Raw genomic sequence first — 18,104 nt, 5'->3', positions numbered from 1 at the left:
TCTCTTGGCGGTTCCTCGCAGTGCCTCCCAGAGCACATGGTTCCAGGCTCCACCTCCTCCTCTCTGCGGTCTGCACTTAGCAGGAAAGTTTGCAAAACAGCTGTTCCAAGGAGCCAGAGAACCGCTGAAAACGAAGCCACACCGCGGAGAGGGGAGAAGGGAGCACGGGACGAGGGTGGGAAAAATGCACATCCTCCCTGCCCCCTTCCCAAAGCGAACACAAAGCCCTGGGAGCTCTCCGGCCATGGCTACGGTAAAGGCAGGACCTGGCAGCTGCAAAATAACTTAGAGTGACGACCACTCCTGCTCCCGAAGCCGAGAGTTGGCAACTTCGTCCTTGCCGGGAAGCCTCCCTCTAGAGAAGCGGGAAACAAGTTACCTCTGCTCTCCCTTCTCCTACCCGCCTCTCCTCCAGTAAGGACACACCCCACCCGCTCACGGAAAAGGGGAGGATGCCAATTTGGATCGCGTTCACAAGCGATAACTGCATTTTCCCTTCTCCTGTACGCTAGATTTAAATGGTTAAAAACATACACACGTTTATAATGAACTCCTGACCTCTTATTTCCTCAGGGGCGGGGGCAAGGGAGGGGAAAGAGAAAGGAGTAACAGCGCGGGACCGAGACCTAATTCCAGCAGGCTCTTAAGTGCACGACACTCCTGCACAACTGATGCAGATTTTTCATATTGTTCATAGATCACAGTGCAAACGAGCTAAGTTTTCCAACTTTGCACGCTTAGTAATTTAGCAAGACAATTGCACAATTATAAATCTCCCTTCCAAATCCACAGCCAGCAGCCCCCTCAGCTCGCTCCCTTGTTCTGCAGGGATTTGGAGCTTTCAATAACTCCCGTGGGGATTTCCGCGAGTCGTTCAGCAAAGATTTCACCACCCCCCACTTCCCCACGGGGAGTTTAAAGAGAACACACGCTCAGGGACAGAGACCTTTAAATGCCGCTCGCTAGGGAAACGCAAACAGCAAGAACGAACTTGGGACTCACCGGCCAGGCGAAACTGAAAGGGAGAACAATCCGGTATCTTTCGCTATTCCGATTCGATTTCAAATTAAAAGTGTTCCCTCCGATGACAGGAGTGGATCCGGATCCGAAGCTGCAAGGCCCCCCAGCTGTGACTCGGGACTGATACTCCTTCAGGCAAACTTTAAAGTAAGTAGCACACTCGTCTCTGGTGCATTTTCTATCCTCTGGATTTCGGGAACCATGGCAGCAATTCCCATTCTGCAATTCCCCATTCAGGTTTTGCATAGATAAGATCTCCAATTCGAACTGTCCGGACGCCGAGGACACCTGTTTAAGTCCCCCCCCAGAGAAAGAGTTTCGAAAAAGTTATCTTGGGCTATTTTTTTTTAATATGGGGGGGGGGCTTAAGGGGAAGAAAGAAGAGCTAGAAAACCCCCATCCATTGAGAAGACATGCAACAGTGAAATTCATAATGACAACTGTGAAAATACGTTTCCCACCTTTTTTTTTTTTTTTAAAGGATTAAGGAATTGAGTACTCTATGAGGGGAAAATCCCCCAACAACAGCACATACACTAAGAAATGAAATTAAAGTGATTGTTTTCCCCAGTGTGGAGACGGGAGAAAAAAAAAAAAAAAACTTAGAAGGGCAGGGATTTGTTAACGCTAGATAAACGTCAAACCAAGAAGGCTACAACAGAACACAAAGTGAGAAACAAAATCTTGAGTGGGAGGAAGGGCAGAACAGAGAAGCAGCCGGACCCAACTGAGATAAAACCAAGTTAAGTCCCCAGTGCACGAGAATCACGTCAGTAAAAGAAACCACCCAAAGCACAGAATTTAAATATAGATTTAAATATCTAGGTATGGTATACACATATATACACATACAAAACAATAAAATACGTATGTATTTCTGAAAAGGGAGAAGTAGGTGAGGCGAAAACGAAAAGGCACAGGCAGCAATCAGAAGTCCAAGGTGCAAACAGTTTTATTGCCCACTCTTGAGAAAGTGACTAACGGGGAGGAGGGGAGGGAAGAAAGCAAGGAAGGAAAGAACGCCGGTTCACCATGGGAAAAAAAAAAAAAAAGACCACCACACACATCTATCTATCTATCTATACACACGAACTCCTAACTTTCTAGTGTAGGACGGAGGCAGTGCAACGTACCTTTACTCGCAAACATAGCAGAGCGAAGATCAGACTTAAAGAGTACTCAGTCCGGACGGGTGCCCGTGGTAAAAGCATCGCCTTTTCCTGTAACCTCTGCGGCCGGTCGCGGAGACACTGAACGCTGCTGCTGGGGCCGCCGCGTCCCGGCTAATATACTCCACCGATTGGAGCATGCACGGCTGGAAAACAACACCACTTTTCAAAAGCCTTTTCAATAGCGTCCGGGTACTGAATGCAAAAGAGCCCAGCCTCCTTTTATTATTCTGATTTCTTCTTCGTTTTTTTTTTTTTTTCTTGCTCTCTCCCCCCTCCTCCTCCTCCTCTTCCTCCTCTCGGGCTGCTCTCTTTTATTATTATGATTATTCGCAGCCTTTTATTCCCTTTCAGATCAGCTGCAGGGAAAAGGGGGGAGGGAGGGAGGGAAGGAAGGGGAAAAAAAAGCCACCGCTTCCTCGCAGGTAACACAATAACACGCGCCCGCACCACGCTCGCCCTCCAGCCTGGCTCACACAGAGAAGAACCCTGAGAGCCGGTCTGGGAGACGGTTCTAACTCTATCCGACCGCAGGAGGAAGGCGCATGCGCCACTTATTAATATTCATGAGGGGGCGTGCCCCTCTGGAGACCTCCTGGGCACGCCCCCTCCCCCTCCTCCCTTTCTCCCAGGCTAGGAAGGAAGGAGGGGGTTGCAGCTACTCCAACTGCCTTAGTAGGGTCAAGAGGGGAGGAAAGGAGCTTGCGGAGGTGTGGGTGGGTGTGAGACACACCTAAATGGGGCGAGAATAAGCAAACGGGAGAGACTCGGTGGAAAAGATGGGGAAGGGTTACTGATGGAATTGGGGCTGGGGAGGAGGGAAAGCGAACTAATTAGGAATGTGTGTAGATACGCTATGTGTGGATGCCTTCGCTTTCGTTCTTCCCCCAGCCTTGGCAAGCGCTTCCCTTAGGATCCGCGTGCTGGAGGAGGCGTGACATGTGATCCCACGCGTGGGCTAGAGCTCGGAACGCTTATAAGGGCGGCTAAAGGAGCCGAGGGGGAGGGGACACGTGGTGTTTCAGGTGTGTAAAGGGGGAGAAGAAGAAAGCAGACGGAGGCGTGTGGTTAGAGTCTGTCGCTGGCAGGGTTACACTTCGCTTTCCCTCCAGTGGTAGCGCCGGGAGAGTGGGAAGAGCCCATCCGGCCAGGCTTCACACGGCCGGGGCTGGAAAGCTTCCCTCTTCTCTCCCCTCCCTCCCCCTTCATGCGTCAGTGCGGCTTCTCTCCCGGAGGAGGAGAGGGAGGGACCTCCAACTAGCCCCGCGCGCTCCCTCGGAGCTACGCGGACCTGAGCGGGCGACAGCGCGGGCTCTCCGCGGGCCGCCGAGGGGCTGGGGCGGCGGGCCCGGGACGACCAGCCCCCCGGTGCCCGAAATTTTGGGAAAAACGTTACCCGAGCGTCTGCGAGTGAGGGCTGGGAGTCCTGAGGCTACTGTCGGTCTCCTCCTCTGCCCCGTCTTCCCCGCAGTGGGATCAGAGTTTGCAGAGCCTTTCTCGCTCGCTAGATTCCTCCTCCCAACTGCCGGGCTGAAGCGCTAGGGGGTGTGGCGGGGAGGCGGAGCCCGAAGCGCCCAGGGCCTCCCTTCCCCCTCCGCGGGATCGTGGGGGCGACCGGGGAAGGGCGAGGGGGTTAGACTATTCTTAGACGTCGCTTCCTGGGCTTTCCCTTCCAGCTCTTCCCCTCGCGGAGACAGGCTCGGCTGCCCAGGAAGGCGGGCAGCTTTGTTTGAGCAATGAGGGTATTGCACCTGTAGGCGGCCTCCAAACTATTCGGGAGGTGGCCGATCCTACAGACGCCCAGTCACCGGGAGCCCCGAGGGTCTGGGCCGCCCCGGGCTGGCGGGCGCCCTGGGCGCCAGAGCGGGCTATGTTCCTGGCTGGCCGCAGGAAGGGTGCTTATTTTTTACTTGTCTCTCCACAAGATGGACAACAACGATGCTAAGACTAGTCCAGCGCTGAAGTGCAAACGAGACAGTCCTTTCTTCCCCCCAGACGCTGAGGGTCTCTGTCTCTGTCAGTCTGTCTCTCCTCTTCCTTTTCCCTCTGTCTTTACCTCTCCCTCTTGCTGTCCCCTCAAAATCTCCTATTATGTTGAGTATTGCGCAGAAAACTGAAACTTCAGAGCAGACAACTGAATACTGATGGATTTGAAATCAATTAACGGTACTTCCTAATTGGCATTTGAGAGTTTCGCCGCCGAGAAACTTAGAGTTCTCCCGGGAGAGGGAGAGAATTTCCAGGTCTCTATTTCCAGACCTGAGTAGTAAGTGCCCCTTATTTTCCCAACGGTTTCCAGGCAGTTTAGCATTTGAAAGGTACGGTAGCCAAGGTAGTTTCTCCGTGTTCCTCAAAATCAAGGAACAGCTGCCACCCCTGCTTTTACCCTCGATTGGAAGTATCCATTTGCGTCCCCAAATCTCCATATTAATAGTCATTTTAACCCTGCGTGGGGTAAATACACGGTGGCTTTTTTTTTCATTCATAGGTTTTTGTTTATATATAATTAAGATACTTCCTAATAAACAACAGAACTTAATAAGTTGATGGCACCTTTGGGGAAAAGGCAAGACTTTTTTTTTTTTCCCCCTATCACAACTGAGTTTCAGCTAGGCTTAAAGTGATCTCTGTGTCGCTATTAAGACATGTGTTCAATAGAGATTCCACACACGCCCCAGATTCAAATTTCATGCCCTCTAGCATGTCAGCATGCCCTGCCTGGGCCTGCCACTCTCCACACCTCAGGGTGGTACCCACAGAATTGGCCTTTCAGCTGAATACCCAAGGGAACATCTCCCTGGCTCAAAGAGAGTTGCCCATGCATGGCTGGCAGGGGCTCTCTCTGGCAGGATTTGTTACAAGCCCAAACTGGTCTCTACTCATGGAGTTTAGTTCTTCTGACCAGTGCTATGACAGAACATTCGCTTCTGGGAGGATTGAAACTACCTGAGGAGCAAACCAAGTTGAGGACTGGGGTGTCACAAAGTAAAACTTAAAATCCTCAGCAAGTCTTCAGATTTCCAAATGACACCGCGTCCCTCCCAGGCAGTGTTCCAGAGCCCATGAGAGAAAGGGCTCCCTGAAATGTACAGAAAGGGGAGTCAGGATGTTGGCTCAGAGGAAACTTCATTTTTCTGCCCCACCCTCTGGTCCACTGAATTTTAAACTGTTACTCCTAGGAGAAGCCATTAATTTTTTTTTTTTTTTCTTTACCATGACAGGTCATGAACGGAAAAATATTTACAGTTGCTCAAGAATTTTGTTCTCTCCTTCCTACCTTGAACAATGAGGTAGGTTCTGTTCCTCTAGTGCTGAAGAATGGGAAGCTTCTCCTTGTATTCTTTAGTAGAGGCCCCTTTGGGTTCTCTGCTACTCCGTCCTAATAGACCCCATTCTTCCCCTCCTTCATTTCGCCTTCAAAGGACTGTCTCTTTTGTCACCTCTAATTCAGATTAAGACCTTTTGTGTGTCCTAGACCTGCTGGTAGTTGGGTGAAGCCTAGGTACTACTTTCTAAGAATAAAGTCTTTAAAAACTTAATAATACAAATGATCGCAAAAGAATCCAATTAATTATACTGAAAAAAGTTATACACATATTTAAGGAACTTCTTCATACCTAGTTCCTTTATTTTGATAATAGTTCATATGTATTTTTTAAGATCTAAAAAGAACCTTGAAGTTGAGAGGCAACACAAGTAATTATTTTACAAATGGGGAAACATACAAAGGTTAAGTGACTCCCCCCACCAGGACTTCATAGTAATTAATAAAGGGACATGGTGCCAGAAGGACAGAGGACACATCCTCATTTTGTTTTAGATCTTCAAAACTTGAGGAAAATGCAGGTCATGAATCAGCTATACCTTTGCAGCATAATAAAACAGTAGGAATGATGGAGGCAGAGAGAGAAGGCCTTGAGGATCTATTAACTCTTCAATCCTTCCTTGTTCGTCCAAGGAGAAGTCTTTGGATGGACAGTTCTGGGTACTATAACAGGGCAAAGGTTATGATGGGAAGTCAGATTTAAGTGTACAACTCTCCCTCGTTTCCTTTCTCATCTCATGAAATTCAGCAGGAGACTCTATAGCCAAGAAATTAAACATAAAAAAAATCAAGACATTCAAAGCAATAATTCTCAAGGCAACCATAAACAGACCACAATTTTATATATTTATACATTAAAGCACAAGTTTAGTAGATTTAATACTAAAAGAATATATATTTCATGTACATAAGCAAATTGAATGAATTTTCCTTGGAAAACAGAACTGTGAGTTTCCTGAATTTTTGATGATAATTTATCATTCATCTATTTAAAATTTAAAAAAATTTAGTTGTATATTGAGTTCAGTTATTTATGGTTGCGTCTCTGTGTTTCTATGTAGTTAGGTGTAGCTTAGAGCAGCTTTGCATTTTAGCAGGGATAATAGATTCATAATTGTTGGTCCTGTCAGGCAAAACTTTCATAGAAAATGTTTCAAAAAAGTTAGACTCCAGTGAGCAATGATTAGGAGCCTCTGGGATAAAATCATTGTGCTATTATGGATATCCTTTGGTCTTTGGATTAAAATACCATAAATAGTCTCAATTTCTCAACAGTTCATCAGACTGAAATGTAATGTCTTATTAAAAAATGTTCTTGGAGAAAAAACATGCATTTCTTTTTACCTTGAGCTTGCAATCATAATTCTTGTTTATATAGTAGTTTAAGGCTTATAATGTCCTTTTCTTACATAACCTTTCCACTTTTGTCATGGAGTTATAAAATGAAAATTGTAAAGAGCATTAGAAGTCAGTTACCTTATTTTTGCAGTTGAATAAACTGAGGCTGAGAATCTAAATGACTAGCAGTTCACCTGAAATAATAGGTCCTCTTCTGCCAGTCCCAACATCCTTTCTATCATACAGTGACTATGCATTATTATTATTATTCGTATTTTAAAGACAAGGTAACTGAGGGCAAATTATTTTTTCAGAGTCACATAGCTAGTGTCAGAGCATGTAATCCAAGACTCCAGAATTCTTTTACTCTCTCTATTATGGCAATATTTTTTAAAATTGATCCCCAAATCCCTTCCAAATTTGTTCTCCTTTAGTTTTATGCTGCTAACTGACAGTTGGACAAATCATGGAGAATCCAATGACAATTTGGAGTTGTTAAAAGTACCTGTATGATTGAGGGACTGCTTGATGGTTATACTTGAGCTGCAGGCATCTTTTACCAAATGAATCCTTTGACACAGCCGACTGATCTAAACATAGCCAGTGATTTTCTATAATTACTAAGTGTGACTGAATTCTTGCAAGACTTTTCATCGCCTAAAAGACTTTGGAAATTACATTTCCAGAGCTAGTTAGAATTTAGAAACCAATACACAATTACTGTGTCGTGGCATTTCTTCATCTGTATTGCACTGAACCTAATAAAAATAAAAGATTCATTTTGGAAGATAGTAAATTGGCACTTTAGGAAAGAAGCAGATAAGTCAAATTTCAGAGATGGGAATGGGAAACATCAAAATGCATACAAAAGCAACACTAGAGAAACAGAACCAAAGGTGACAGTATTTGTGTTTTGGAGTTAAGAGTCAACAATAACCAGACAATTATCAGATTGTGCCTCTGTTGACATATCTGTTCTCAATCCAATGATTTATTTATTTAACTGACAGTTTCCATTCTTCATTAAGGGCTGTTAGCACATCAAAGTAAGGTTAAACCTGGTAATGTGATAACTTGTGCTAATGTTTACTTTTTTAGTTAGAAAGTTAATTATTAGGGATTTGCATTTTTGTTGTTGTTTTAATGCCCTGAGAACAAACTGGGGGATGGGGTTTCTAATTGGGAAGGACTTCAGGGAGCATCTATACTACCTTTTGCAGATAAGGAAACAACATTAGTCAGGTTAGAGGACTTGAACTAGGTCAGATGGGTTTCTAACCCAACCTGCGTAAAAAACTTTAGAACTTTAAAGCCACTATATAAATGCAGTAGTTATAGTACTAGTAAGAAACAGGATTAGGATTTTCACTTGCTCAATCTTTTTTTTTTTTTTTTTTTCCCAAAATCAGTATTTTTCTTCCACTTTGCAACAAATCTTTTGTTACTGCTGTTATACATTAAAAAAAAAAAAAAAAAAAAAAAAAAAAAAAAAAAAAACATAGTACATTAATTACAAACATAGGCTTTTATAAGCACCAATCTTTCAAACAACTTGACTTTCATGAAGTTGAGGTAATGTTAAAAATTCTCTGGTCTGTATTCTCAGTAGTACAATCATCCACCGCTACTCTGAAGAATTTATGTTGAAAAATTATATCCATACCCAGAGAAGCAACTGATTGTGTCTGAATATAGATCGAAGCATTCTCTCTTCTAACTAAACCTAATGCTAATACTAGGCCAATACTCAGTAAAGATTAAAAATCTTAAAAAAAAAAAATTCCAGCATTGTTTTAGATGATATTTATTAGCTGTAGAAAAGTCCAGGAAGCCTAGAGATACCAAAACAAATCCCTCAAAACATAGATGTGATTGCAGAGAACCCTTTTTAAAATTAGATTGTATTAGGAAGCAAATCTCATAGAGGATGAGAAAGACATGATTTGGAACAAGTAATTTTTGTGAAACACCTCAAACTTAGTCTGTGTTCCTTGAAGCAAATCTTACTATACGAGGCAAGGTCAGACCACCTTTAAATGATGGATTGCTTTTGATACCATATTTTAAGAAGGGTACTGACAAACTAGAATGGATCCAAAGGAGTGTAACCAGTGTAGTGAAAAGCCTAAAAATAATCACCAAATAGCATTGAATTGATTTTGTAAAAGTATATCAGGTGATATAGAGGGCAATTAATTCTATAAGAGCAATGTTATTAATGAGAGCTACTTTCCTGGTCAACAAAAATGAAGATTATAAGAACTTAAAGTAGATTATGGGGGGTTTTTCCCCCTTCTTATGGATACTTGAGCCTATGTAATCTCTTTTGACTTTTCTTCAAATGCTTCTTTATAATTTCCCTATCCTGTCCTAAGAAAACAAAGGATTTTTGATGAATGTCAGAGTGGGGGGGAAAAGAAAATGTGGAGCTGTCGCTACTCACATCCATACATATATGGTACCACTGGAAGTTGGGGTGGGAAGATATGGTGAGGTCCTTTTCTATCCCACAATTTTCCCTTCATCCTTGGGCCCTTCCCATTCTCTCCAAGTTTGCCACTCACATTCAGTCTTGAGATCTGTCCTTTGTTTTTGCCCAGCTCCTGAGAGAAAGGGTTTTTCAGTGCTCCGCCTTTCTTTCTCTTTCCTGTCCCTCCCCGTCAGGTAACAATGATATCTATAGACTGGGAATTATGGGGAAAGGATGTGTGTGTGTGTGTGTGTGTGTGAGAGAGAGAAGAGGCGGCGGTGGTGGTGGTGGCATAATTCCTGTTGAAATATAAGGGAGATGATCCCCATCAGGACAGGGGATACCATGGAGGTTTATGAAACATGTAAGGTAGGGTCTTTGGTTTGGATAGCATTGTGTGGGTTATGCCTGAATAACATGGTTCCTCTCTGAGTGATTATAAGAGTGATTGAGATCTTGGTAATAAGAATGGCCTGCTGCTTTATTTAATCACCTCCTTGTGAGGTGGGTTTCCCCTTAAAAAGCAGCCAGTGGCAGGGACCCATTAGAGCATGGGCAAGATATTGTTACATTTTTATACAAGGCAGGTACATTATGTACATGGTAAGCCTGTAGTAGGCACTTCATGAATACTTTTTAATGGATTGACTTTCTCCCAATGCTTACATACCTTCATATACCCCATCTGTTTTTGAGTTTCAGTTAATTTCTAAGAATACCCAATTAATTTAAGAGAAAACCGATGAATACTTGTCATATACAGATGAAAATCTCAACCTTGGTAATATCATAGAAAGGGCTTAAATGGAATCTAAAGTTCTTTTGTGACTTATATTTATAATTATCTGCTGAAGTCCTTCTCAGGTATCTCATCATGATATTAAGTGACCCTGGATTCTAGAGGATATGCCAACAGAAGGTGAGTCAGGTAGTGGTAGTTTTACCAATTTTGAAAGGACTGTCACCTGAGAATCACCTGCTTGGCTAAGTTTAAAGAGGTTTGTTATCTAAGGATTGCCTACCAGGTGATGGAAATGTTAGCCACAGAAACAGGTTATCAGCTGCTAAGGTGCTGAGGATTTCTGTGCCAGTGGCAATACTCTTATAGACTTGTGGATCTTCTGAGTCAGTAACAATAATAATAAACTGACACTACTAATAGTGTAGGAGGACACAGTTCTTTACATAAATCATCTAATTTGTCATATAATGCATACAATACACTTTTCATTTTATTAGGAAAAAAGAGGCAGTATCAGAGGATGCAGGTGGAGTTTAATTTGAAGGAATAAATCATTGAGGATGAGGAAATACTATTTGAGATCCAGGAATGAATTTAAAGTAGAATATAATATTCTTTCCCTTCTCTAATGATTCACTTTAATCAAGCAACAAGCAATTATTACTACTGTGTGACAATCTTAAGTAAACATTATCTGTACGTTTCTCCTGTTGAATGTATGTTCCTTGGTGACAATGGAGTATTTTTGATTTTTGTATTATCACCCCTTAGTTGGTTTTAGTATTATCACTCCTTATATAGAGTTCTCTTGTTGAAGAGAACAGAATTGACTATTAAGAATTGTAAGTTTCAGATTAAGAGTCTGTTGTCTTTTCTCTGCAACAATTTCCTCAATGTACATGGAAGTAATTAAGGAAAGGGGTAGACTTACCTATATACAAAGTACAAGGAAAGTGGGGCTCTCGAGCCACCTGTTCTAACATCCTTCTATGTAAGGAGAAAGGGAAGATACAATTAGAGTGGTAAACAATTAGAAGACTGGAACCTACTTAAAATTCCTTCTTCACTACAGTTCTCTACAGTTGGAAGCTTGCTTGACTTCCTAGGATCTTCACTACCCCTTCTTTCCTGAACAGGCCCCGAACCATACACATACCAGGCCTTCTCCGAAGGGATCTGAATGATGCTGACTTGCTAATGTGCACAAGCCACCTGGGAGAAGGTTTGGGGCTGAAGGGGTGGGAGAAGCCTGGGAGGCCGGAGTTCACTCACCCACACCCCCTCCTGGGCTCTAGACCCATCTGTTGAGTCCTGCCTGCCTAGTCCTTGCAACAGGCTGTAGCCCACCTCTTCCAGCAAGTGCACAATTCCCTAGATACTACTCGTCCTGGGTCAGCCTTTGTTGAAAGATAATGTGACTCTGAAAAGAAAGCCTCCCCCCTTTTCCCCAAAAAGGAGGATAAAAAAGGCTCTTAGATCAATCCACAGCAGACATACAGAGTCACAAAGCTCTAGCAAATCCTTTATTCTCTCCTCGGAGCAGCTGCTGCAGCCACCCCAGCTCTGCCCCCACTGGAAACCTGTAAGCTATTCAGATCATTTAATCCAGTTGAAAATCCTCTCTCCCTTTCCCCTTCTCTCCCTCTCTCATTGAGGCAAACACTCAAACCCCCCCCTCCCCCAAACATCCCCCCTCACACACATTTTGCTCTGGAGGTGAGATGGGGTGGAGGTGAGCTCCAGTTTAGTTTATTCTTTGAAAACTGGATTCAAACTGTTGACACGGCTTAATGCCTATTGAAATTACAGGGATTCTCCTGAGGGAAGAGCCAGAAACTCAGGGAATCTTCTCTTCATCAATCTGTAAGCTTATGTTCCCAACTCCTGTTGGAAACTTTAAAATACAACTCTGTGGACAAAACAAAACCAAAACCAAAACAAAAAACTTTGCATTGCAAAGTGACATTTTCCTCTTGATTTTTTGGAATGTGATAAGGACTCGACTTTCATTAAGAGAATGGGGGTGGGATGAAGTTTGGCCCATAGGGGAAAGAGACAAGAATTCTTGAACCTCAATCTTCTTGAGTTTTGAATAATGACCAATTCCTAGTGCTTTATTCACAACTTTGATGGTGGGACAAAAAGATTAGAAATTCACTCTCTTGTCAATCAGGCCTCAATCAGCCTTTTAAGCAAGTATTCAGGTGATATGCTAAACACAGGAGATACAAAGAAAGGCAAAAATGAATCCCTGCCCCCAAGGAACTCACATTCTAATGGGAGAGATAACATGCAAAGTACTATATACCTTCAAGAAAGACTTCTTTCAGGAAGTCTCTCATCCCAACCCAGACTATACTTCCCAGTCCTTTCTACCTTTGAAGTAATAAATATCAATAAATATCAATAAAAATATTGAATCTAAATTCTGTGTAAGCACAGACCTAATTTTTTGTCCAGTGTAAGCATAGATCTATTTTTTTTTAAATTTCAGAATCATCTAATACCTTTACGAGAAATAATGCTAGAATGGCCACTCTGTTATTATGAAATCTAGGTTCCACATAGGTTCCACAAAGAGATTTTAATTTGTAGTGAAACATTTATTAAATTCCCTCCATATGAAGAACATTCCTATTAGCACTGCCAGGGAAACAAAAGCTGTTGAAATTCTGGAGGCACTTATACCATTCTTGGGGATTGGGGAGCTATGTGGAGAAACATCAATCGATGGAAAAGGAATAGGTGAACATTTATAATAGAAGCCTTCATATAAATGGAATACCATTTGATAGAACCAACTGTCAAAGAAATACTAAAATCAATGGGGAAAAAAATAGGAGCTCAGAATTGGAATAAATGTCAGATCATCTCATCCCACATCTATCTGACCAAGCATCCCCTATATAATATACCCAAATAGTCATAAAGTTGCCTGCCCTGGGCAATGTCTCCATCATTCATAGCCATTATATGAATATAGTTGGGAAGAGAGGAAATTAAAGATGGAAAGATCTGCAAACCCAAGTATGAGATATGGGCACCTAGATTAATGATTGGAAGAGTTAGAGATGACCAAAGTTTCAAACCTTGGTCAATGGGAAAGTCACGATTTATCTATCATTCTTTAGCAGAAATGGAGCACTAAAAGGACAAAGCAGGGAAAGATGATACAATTAATTTTGAATATATTGAGTTGAAATTATCATGAGATTTCTGATTTCCTTTTCTGGATCAGTCTCCAGAAGGGTTCATTCAGATATTGTTTGTGATGAGTTGGATTTTATTGAAAGATACTACGATTTCTGAAAAGAAATCTTACAAAAGGACCCTTTTGGACAAACATCTTATTGCCCAAAATGTGAAATAATAAGATAGGCTATAAAGAAAATTGGAGAATGGGGGGAAATACAAGCATGTATATACAATATTGTATATGATGGTTATAAGAAAAGTAGTTGAATAGAGAGAAGAGTCAGGGAAATATAAAGGAAGAATGACCAAGGCAACAATATGGATTAGGGAATCATGAATGTGTTAGAAGAATCAACCCAAAAAGCATTAAGTGCTTAGTACATGGCAGGCCCTCTGCTAAACAAAGTAATCCTTGCCTTCAAGAAAGTTATATTTTAATAAGAGAGAGAACACATACATACCTAGATATATACCAGTCACATATAAGGTGAGCACAAGGTAATCTTGAATAGGAAAGCATTAACTCTTTAGAGATGGCATTGAACTGATTTCTGAAGGAAACTGAGGCTTTCAAAAAAAAATCTCAAAGTAATAAAAGAGAGCATTTCAGACCTAGTGGACAGCCAAGGCAAAGGTTTAGAGATGGGTCATTAAGTGTCCAGAAAAAGAAAAGACAAAAACAGAGAGCCCCAGATCAAGGGATTGAGAAGAGTCAGTGATGTTTATATTGAAGAAGTAATTATTAAAGAAGGAGAATCAAAAGAAAAGTGTCCAGGTTGGCAAAATCTAGAACTTTTCAGAAAGAAAAGATCTGAGAAAAGAATAAGGAGGAAATAGAAGCCATAGGAATTAACCACAAAAAGATTTTATAGATCTTTAGAACTTGAGATCATCTAGATTAATATTCTCATTTTACAAATAAAAAAAGGGAGACCTAGCAGGAATAAATGGTGTGTTCATTGTCACACAGAGGCAGAAATAGAACTAGAATTTAAATCTCCTGATCGCCAGTTAAGTACAATGTTTATTTCATTATACCACATAGCCTTTTATTGATAACTTTTGCTAAATCATTTTTATTAAAGAAGGAAATTTCTATTAGAACATCAAGGAAAGAATAAATAGTACATGTATTTGGGGCTAAGTGAGGATTGAATTGAGCTAAGAACTGAAGAAGAATGAAAACTAATAATTGGCTCAAATCCAAATATTCAACAAACTTGGGGATGAAGAAAAGGGACAGTGGATAGTTAGTTGAAAAAAAAAAAGGGAATGACTTTTGAAAAAGGTACAGAACTGTGTTTGTGTGGACCCAAGTGACAATGAATGTGAGGTCTGAGAAATTAATAAGAGATGGGGTAGAGTGGTCAGGAAGAGAATGACCACAGAGCAGAGGATAATAAAGTTGAGTATTCCGGTACAAAGCTTTCTAAAGGAATAGAATTGATTGCAAAGGAGGAGGAAGATGAGGATACATCAAGGAGAGTGGCTGAAGATTCTCTGTTTCCCTGAGTGCTGAGTCTTCAGGTGCTGACACCATCTTTTTCTGTTTAGACTTGCTTGGAAGCTCTATTTTCTTGGTGGGAAAGGAAGTGGTATGAGGATGACAGGAAGGGGTTAAGACAGATGCATACCCTGGACAGCTGAGACCCACAATCCCATCAAAGACCAGTGTTAATGAACACTGTTATAATTGCTTTCTATGAGAGCAGCTGAAGGCGTAGGATGGCAATTACTAATACATAACAGTACCTTTTATCTGAGGGTCTCAAAGGACTTGTCAAAGTTTTGCTCCCATTTGGCCTTTCCCAATATTTCAATGGATTATTTCCTTTTACTAGAATGAGTAAGGTGCTTGTCTCTAATACAGCTAGTAGGGATGGGACAGCTCCCTAACATTATTGTATCCTATTGCTGAATTCCAAAAAAAAAAAAAAAAAAAAAAAAAAAAAAAAGTACCATGATTCTTCCCTGTTGGAAAATGGGAGTTCAGTCAATTGGGATAGCCCCTACCTCATGGGATTATTTTAAAGATCAAATAAAATAACTGGTAGACACATTGAAAACTTTAAAATGATAGACAAATGTAATGATTGATGATGATGATGGCTAACACTTATATAGCACTTTAAGATTTGCAAAGTGCTTTACGTATATGACCTCATTTGGTCTTTAAAACAACCTTGGAAGGCAGGTATGTGATTTACAGATGTAAAATGGAAAGACTGGGTAGCCTGCCCAGAATTGCAAAATTAGTAAAAGTTTCATATTAGGTCTTCCTGAATCTAAATCTGGCACTTTATTCACTATTGCTAACTAGTTACTTCAGCCAACAATGTTGTTTTGTTTTTTGTTTTTGTTTTGTTTTGTTTTATTCACTTAACAAGCACTTGTTGAATTTTCTAGGGATTGTGAAGATAAAAATGAATATATCATCATATCTGCCAGTAGAGTGTGACTTCCTTGGGGTAAATTGTCTTATTTTTATTTGTGCATTATTAGTTCTTTTCATATAGTAGGTGCTTGATAAGTATTTACTGAAATGAATTGAAAAAGCTTTTATTTAGATGGACAGAAAACATTGATTCAAATAACTAAGTGCAGTGTGATAAGTGCCCAGAAGGGAAGTAAAAAGAAAGTGATATGAAAATTCAGAAAGGAAAAAAAAATACTTGTAAGAGGTGATATTTGAGCTGGACCTTGGGGGATAGATAAGAGTTAGACAGGTCAAATAGGAATAAAGATCATTCTAGGAAGAGGGAACATGTGCATGAAGACAAAGAGGTAGGAAAACATTTTCTTTTGGGGTAGATAGTTCCATGAGAGCAGGAAACTTTTATCACAGCCTAGAGCAGAGCTGTGCACATAGTAGGCACTTATCAAATGAATGTTTGTTAAACTGGATAGGATGAAAGTCATTGTAATAGAGGAACTTTGAGTAGACTATGGGAAGGATCATAAACACAGAATTTTCAGTCAATGAAAAGGAGGGCAGGGCAGAGAGATGAAAGGGAAGTTGTGAGCTAGACACTAAATTCATTGAATAAGGCGGGAGTTATCCAGGACATCACCAGAGATGACAGGACAGTGGTATTTTCTAAGTATATGTAATATACTTCAAAATAGAAGAGATTGTTATAAGATCGTGGTGGAACTGTGGTCTAAGTGAGGACCAGGAAATATGGTCATCTTTCCTGTTTGGTCCATGAGTCAGGGAGAGAAAAAAAAGTAGAGGGTGTCAGGGAAATGAAATTCACAGGAGGAAGCCAGGTTTCAGTGAAAGCATGGAGACAAATTTCACAAACATAACCCCAGTTTGGACTCTTTCATTACTCAGAACTTCTCTGTCTTCAAGAACTATTACTCTGGATTTCCCCTCTCTGACCATGACTGTCTGTCCTGTCTTACTCCTACTAAATCCACCTCACTTCCTTACTCTTACTAAATTTATACTTCACCCTCATTCTGACTTTCAGTTCCCCAACCTCTCATCTCCTTTTTTTCCTCATTCCTCAACCCTTTTATAATTTAACTTGAGTCCCTCTTCCAGCCCCTAGATCCCATGAACATGGATTGACTTTTACCTTGGGTGGTAAAAAATGCCAGTAGTGTTTATATGGTTGTCCTCAAAGTTACAGGTTCATATTTCTCTTTAATACTTTATATATCTAGTTGATCAAAATGGTCACAAATTCAATTTAATTTACCAAACATTTATTATCTGCAGTCTTTCAGACATTGAACTGTTCTTTGGGGATACAGAGACAAAAACCCAAAAACACCCCCCCAAAACTCCCAGGATACCAACCCTGGAATCCTAGATAGTAGAGTCTCTATAAAGTCCCCTCAAATTCCCAGGAAGACAGAAATTCTCAATCTTGAGCACCTAACTCAGAGTGATTCAATAAATTAGAATTGTTTGGGCATCTTCTATAGCGTTGCTGATGATCAATTGTTGATAAACTTGCTCAAGATCAAGTTTCACAAAGGCCTTCTCTTCAAGAAGAATAGCAAGCTGCTGATTGACTACAGGCGCCTTATTGACAGCACATTTATAGCATTAGTAAAACCTTAACTTTGTTATTAGACTTTTGGCACATCCTTTGGACATATATAAATAGTTTAGGAACACTGAAGGATTAGTTGCTCAAGCTTTTCTTTGGGTTTTTTCCCCCTTTAGAGCTAAAATTACAATTATAACTTAGGTGAATTTGTTCAGTGACCTGATCTAGGTGTAATAAAAGCTTCCCTTTGCTAAGTTTCTTTTTGTTGACAATTTTTAGTAGTAGGCATTTTTAATACCATTAAGTGTAAGAATTAATGATTCAGTAGTATAAACTAAATTCTTTCACCTCACCTCACTCATCAATGAAGAAGGACAATCTTCTCCACAAAGAAGCCATACTTTTTACTAGAGTATTTCAGAGCAGTAGACTTTAGATGGCTAGCTATTGTGTAACTCTACTTTAGCCATCAGAATGGGAATTTTGTGCAGAATTAATAAATAGGCAAGGGACCAGTAGGCTTTTAAAATAATTGAATGTTATTAATTATAAATCACTCTTGAATCCATCTTATGGGAACTAAGAAACCATTCCTTTGAATCTCAATACTGTATTTCCCTACCCACCCACTCTAGGTATCTTGGGGTAATTCTATACCCATGATTTAGTGGTGAAAAGGAATAATTGGTGAGAAAATTCACTTTATCAGTAGAAACTTGCAACAGCTCAGCAACCTCTGGTTTTGGAGAGTTGTCTAGACTCTAGGGCAGTGAGAGGTTGAGTGATTTGTCCTTAGTCAAATAGTATATGTTTAGATATAGGACTTGAGCCCAAGTCTTGC

General features: G+C 40.9%; 1 protein-coding gene across 1 annotated transcript in view; it reads right to left on the bottom strand.

Moving 5' to 3' along the window:
• Window positions 1–3,716, bottom strand: part of JAG1 (jagged canonical Notch ligand 1) — a 41,772-nt gene extending 38,056 nt beyond the window's left edge. The window contains exons 1-3 of the mRNA XM_074287854.1: window positions 3,586–3,716; window positions 2,154–2,335; window positions 1,003–1,308 (exon numbers count right to left, since the gene is read on the bottom strand). Coding sequence (XP_074143955.1) covers window positions 1,003–1,308; window positions 2,154–2,231 — 384 coding nt within the window. The 5' untranslated portion in view covers window positions 2,232–2,335; window positions 3,586–3,716. The remainder of the gene's footprint in view (window positions 1–1,002; window positions 1,309–2,153; window positions 2,336–3,585) is intronic.
• Window positions 3,717–18,104: the final 14,388 nt, after the last annotated feature.

This window comes from Sminthopsis crassicaudata, chromosome 2 (genome assembly GCF_048593235.1).
Source record: "Sminthopsis crassicaudata isolate SCR6 chromosome 2, ASM4859323v1, whole genome shotgun sequence".
NCBI lineage: Eukaryota > Metazoa > Chordata > Mammalia > Dasyuromorphia > Dasyuridae > Sminthopsis > Sminthopsis crassicaudata.
The sequence above is the reverse complement of the archived record's forward strand: the minus strand, read 5'-3'. Positions and strand labels throughout refer to the sequence as shown.